The 5,873-nt window shown below is 34.7% G+C and overlaps 1 protein-coding gene across 3 annotated transcripts in view; it reads right to left on the reverse strand.

Annotated features, from left to right (window-relative positions):
• Positions 1–429: 429 nt before the first annotated feature.
• The window catches only part of LOC144962725 (uncharacterized), a 31,519-nt gene continuing 26,075 nt past the window's right edge, over positions 430–5,873 (reverse strand). For all 3 annotated transcript variants that reach the window (XM_078895918.1, XM_078895917.1, XM_078895919.1), the window contains one exon: positions 430–1,032. In XM_078895918.1, coding sequence (XP_078752044.1) covers positions 689–1,032 — 344 coding nt within the window. In that variant the 3' untranslated portion in view covers positions 430–688. The remainder of the gene's footprint in view (positions 1,033–5,873) is intronic.

Genomic DNA, 5,873 nt, shown 5'->3' on the forward strand with positions numbered 1-5,873 from the left:
ATTAGTCATGATCGAATGAATCATAAATGTACAAAGTTCATAGTACAATAAAATATTAATGACAAAAAATAATCATGAAATCAACAACGATAATAATCATACATAAGTCTCTGATAAATTATGATTTTACATTGTTTCAGATGTCATGCATTTTAGTTGTCAACATTTACATACCAGTCTACAAAATCATGAAAGTAATGGAAACAATTATATCTACATGCCATTTTACAGTGTAAAAGATAAATAAATATATATTATTGTTATTATATTATTATTATTATTACTATCAGTATTATTATTATTATTATTATTATTATTATTATTATTATTATTATTATATTATTATTATTATATTATTATTATTATTATTATTATTATTATTATTATTATTATTATTATTATTATTATTGTTATTATATTATTATTATTATTACTATACTCTCCCGTCTCATCCAAAAGCATTGAATAAACAAAAGAGAGACTCGCAGCATGTATAGATAAAGTTAAAACATGGATAACAAACAACAAGCTTAAATTTAACAAGGACCAAACCGAGCTGATTGTATTCATAAGGACAGCTAGGAAAGAACATACTCATTGACCAACTGTCCTTCGGCGAATCAGTAATAACAAATTCCAATGTGGTTTGAAACCTTGGTAAACAAAAGCGTAAACCGTTCAGCAAACCTTATAATGATGTTCTCCTATTTTGTTTGCTATTATGTTCCTTTATCATATTGTCAATGTCTGTTACCAAATCCTCAAGCTCTAATTCAAGTAAACTATCTTTCAACTTTCCTAATGTGTACTTAGAAAAGGCTGGGTGTTCCGTCAATAATTTCTCCAATGGCCAGTTTGAACATCGTTTTATTGCACCGACATTGAAATCGTTCTTGTGCATAAAGTCTTTTATTGAACAGTGGAGATGTCCATCTAATTCAGTTTGACAGATATCAATTATACATTTGGGCAAGTGTTTTATAAGAGTGGTATCTGTGATTTGTTTTGGAGTCTCCCAGGGCGGTGTCTTATCTGAAAAAAAAAACACAGTGAAAAGTTATCATTAAAAGAAAAACTCCATGAAGCACAATACATTCAGAAGTCATCATACTAAATTACAATTGATTGAAGTCTGAGTTTTTTCAACCTTGTAAAATTACAACTGAATGAATTGGGTCCATCAAAATTTGAACTACTTTGGGCAAATCAAAAAGTGAGAACAAAGAGACAGATCAATGGAAAGTTGGTAACATGGTACTTACAAGATATGAAGTGAATAGAAAAGTGCCAGAAGACAATAGAGAATAAAAAATTTTTTCGCGGCGGTGGTGGGGTTTGAACCTGCGACCTTATTGGTACGACAACTCCGCCTGGCAGGTGAGAGCGTGGCTCTACCGTGTGAGCTATCCACGAACACATAAAAATATTCGTTTCAAACTCAAAGTCATTACTAGATCCCTCTCTCACCCACTTCTTGAGACCGCCGATTCGTTCGTACACCACCATCGCGAATAATTTTGACCAGCAGTTAAGCTTAATAGCCAATATTCTCAACACAAACATATAACATAGAAACGATTGAGACATTGAGTATGCTCCGGTGTATGGGGTGAATTTTTTAATTCAGAAAAGTGAGTGGAGCAGGCACTTATGTTGGTAACAACAAGATATGAAGTGAATAGAAAAGTGCCAGAAGACAATAGAGAATAAAAAATTTTTTCGCGGCGGTGGTGGGGTTTGAACCTGCGACCTTATTGGTACGACAACATGGTACTTCAACTGAGTCAAAAGACCCATGGGCACAAGAGTTTATTCTCGTTTCTTTAATAAGTGTGTGCTACTCTTTAAGCCAATGAGGGCGCTGACGTAGAGAAGGTGCCTCTACTGGGAAGTAGGAAGTTGCGTCACAGGATAATGATGACAACAAACACTTGTCATAATGATTAAATATTTGTTCTTATCCACAGTTATCCTTAAAGCATAAGGTCCTTGAGAGAAATAGAAACTGGGCGAGGGAAATGAAAATAAATAAATGTAAAAAAAAGATAGATATATATATATATATATATATATATATATATATATATATATATATATATATATATATATATATATATATATATATAAATTTTCCTCTAATTTTTACTGCACCAACCCCCAGTTTTAGTGCAATTGAGATGTTTGTTTGTTTTTGAGGGTTTTACAGTGCTTGAAACACATTTATGTCATATCTGCGCCAGTAAAAAGGAAGAAAATAGGTTAGTCAAAAAATTCTAGAATTACAATTAAAGCACCCAAGAAAAAGTAAGACAATGGGGAATTGGTTCAAATAGGCAACAGAGTAGATTTCAAAAGCATACCATTAATGTACTTAGTTTGAGATCACTTAAAAATCTCATCCAGCACAGGATCCCACGAGGAGCACACTCAAATGATTACAAGATATGCTCAAAACAAAAATATAACGATGTTAAACAGAATATAAAGAGAGATGATTTACAAGGAAAAAAATATCACCTCCCAAAACAAACACTATAAATTTGACTGCTTCCTTCTAAGCCAATGAGTCTGGCAAGGGCCAGGACAAAAACCAAGACCTCTTGCCCACCATAGAAGGTCAAAAGACTTTTTCCACAAAATAAAATGTCTCCCTTCGACCAATCAGAATCGAATTATTTCATTTGCAACAGCCCCATCCGCTTTGTTTTCATTGTTTACAACGACCTTATTGGCACTTTATTTCCTTATTTATCTGAAATCATGAATCGTTTTCTTGGCTGCTTTATGTAGTTCGGCAAATTCATGTTCCAATGTAACAAGTAAATGTCATCCTCATGGGTTGAAGCAGATAAAATCCTTTTTAAAACTGGAAATTGTCAAAATTAGAGAAATTTGTATTTCATTTTTTATTTGTTCAGTTTCAGAAATTTCAATTTATTTATTGGATAAAAACGTTTCCATGTATTACAAATATTGAGCGTAAGTTGTACCTATAAACCACAAGTTTTAGAAATCAACACCCTAGAACATTCAATACTTGTGATGACTTTCCGCTTGAGATGTCTTTTCCAAGGTTCATTAAAACTCACTCACCTTTTCAACCGATGGCATATTATGATATGTCGATGGGAAGGGCATGTCTTTCTCTTTCTTAGTAATGGCATGATTTTTTTTACTTTTTATTGTTTATCCAACAAAGAACTTATGTACCAATAGATAAGCTTCCCTTTAATAAATATATAAACAAGTGCTCCTTATTAGTCAACTAATCACTTGAGGCCCTCCACTCTTGATAAAATAATTTTGTTATAGTGTTTTGTGTGACCATACAATTCTAATGCTGATAAGTTTTTGTGTATGCATTCGATTCCCTCTCATGCTCCAACTTTCATAGTCATATAAGATAGTAAATAATTACCACATAAGCCCATGATCATCTATTACCAAACAAAGAAAACACTCAGACATATGATTTGACCCATCCAAATTTTTTGTTTGTAATCTCATTGGTCATTATGACAAGTGGATCGCAGTTTGAATCCTCTTGAGACAAAAGCTTTTCAATAGACCCATGTCAATTATTTTCTCACCTGCCCCTGCCCCCCCCCCCCCCTCTCTCTCTCTCTCTCATTCCCCCTCTCTCTCTCTCTCTCTCTCTCTCTCTCTCTCTCTCTCTCTCTCTCTCTCTCTCTCTCTCTCTCTCTCTCTCTCTCTCTCTCTCTCTCTCTCTCTCTCTCTCTCTCTCTCTCTCTCTCTCTATCTCATCACATTTGCGCAGTTGAAAAAAATGCACCTTGAAAATTATCAATCCACTAATCCACATCAAAGGTAACTTTTTGGATAGCTGGATCTCTTATATCTGGTGGAAAGTACTTAACTATAGACTATCAAAAGGGAAGGAGGCAATTACTCGAGTCCGTATAACACTGTAGAAACCAGAATAAACTTCGGCTTCATAAGCTCTGAAGGTCAACTCTTTTAATGGGTTACTCCTACTCTTCGCCTGTGGCATTCTTTTAATAAAACAATAATTTTTATTTTTATTTTTAAAAGTACAGATAAAAGACTACGTGTGAGGCCAAGATTGACATTATCATACAATCAATGATCCAATTAAATTATTATTATATGCTATAGGGACACTGTCAAGCCATTTAACTCACATTCAATAAGCATTAGCTGATCAAACTTTCCATGGTGATAAGCGTTTTTCTTAATTTTTGCTGATAAAGGATGTCAGGATGTCCCGAAACATTCCTAAATCATATTTACATTATGGTCAAATTGTAATATCAATATTTTATTGATATCTTATACCGTTTACGAGAAGTTACCTCTTTAAAAAAAAACTAACATTTAAAAATTCTATGGATACATTTCATTCTGCCTTAAACCGCTTTCCGGACACGTGTCATTTTGGCACGAAAGTCAATAATTCACATCCTGTAATACCAAGACCATTTCAGTTCACAAGTGATTTCAAATATTGTTTGAATAAAGAGTGAATGTATAAAGTTTTAGAGATATTGTAACAAATGTATGGCTTCAAATAAAAATCAGCGATTTCCTCAGTTCATGATAAATGGATATATATGTCATTTTGGAATGGAGCACAGTCAAACTTGTGCTCACTGCCACTCGTATTAGGCAGCCACCTGCCATGGTGGTCACCTTTGTGGATGACCATCGTTTTTTTTCTTTTATTTGTTACTGCATTAGGTGGCCACACCAAAACCAGTCACCGCCACTTATTTTGATGACAAAAAAAACATTGGAATAAGGTGGCCAGATGATAAATAACTGACAAAATTAAACCCATTCTTACTGATGTTTAAAGGACCCAAGAGTGTCACATGTTCCAGTAGACCCTCAAAATCAAACAAACCTCTTCTTTATTTACGCTCACTGCTCGTCTATGCAGCAATCAGATGCAATCAATCCATCTTAAATTGAAAATTACATGTTATGTACAATATATCCATTCCTAAACAAAATGCCATTGGTGTGTATAATATGCACAAATAGAAAATGTGCAGATAAATGACGTCTTATTGTCTTGCCTAGGTGATCTGTCCACAATCAGAAAACCAAGGACTTCAATTGTGTCATATAATAACAAAAGACAATTATAAAACACACCCATCTGTACACTCGAGAGCAAACAAATGGCTAGTTCAATTGATTAACCCTCTTTTTTACACCCTCTATTTTCCACAATGAGAATCTGGCTCTTGCATCTCTATGCTTGATTGACAGTTTATTGTATTTTTGCCCACCAGTATCCAGACTATCATGCCTGTAGGTTAAATGACAAGCAATTACAATGTGTGGGTCAATAGCACACTTGAATGTCTCAACGCATTCCAACCTAAAAAAAATACATAATATCAGCTTCTTAACAAATACTGAAATTCTAAACAGAATTGAAATGCAGGACATTACGTTCACCATCCAACAACGCCGCCTCAGCTGCTAGGACACGTCCTCCACATGACAGATGACCGCTTCCCCAAATAAGCAATTGAATGGAAGATGGTAACAAAAGATGAAAATGAGGACTATCAAAGACATATGAAAAGTAAAGGTTGAGAAAGACCTTAAATCTGGGGAGCTGACAAGGGACGAGGCATACATGGCAGCACAAAAACAGGAAGGAATCTGGATGGCCCAATGTGTCAAAGACAAGGGAGGAACTAAGGAAAGGTGTACATACTAATTATGTTGCCAAGTACTTTTGTCAATTCACATCCTATTGCAAGCAAAGACACCCACAGAGTTTACTTAGAACCCCCATTGGTAACATACCGACAGGATCGTAACCTGAGGGACCTCCTTGTCAGAAGCCGCCAGGAGCCCATACCCACAGATGGGCC

The sequence above is a fragment of the Berghia stephanieae genome, chromosome 1, assembly GCF_034508935.2.
Source record: "Berghia stephanieae isolate SIO BIC M18660-M18661 chromosome 1, UCSD_Bste_1.3, whole genome shotgun sequence".
Taxonomy (NCBI): Eukaryota; Metazoa; Mollusca; class Gastropoda; order Nudibranchia; family Aeolidiidae; genus Berghia; species Berghia stephanieae.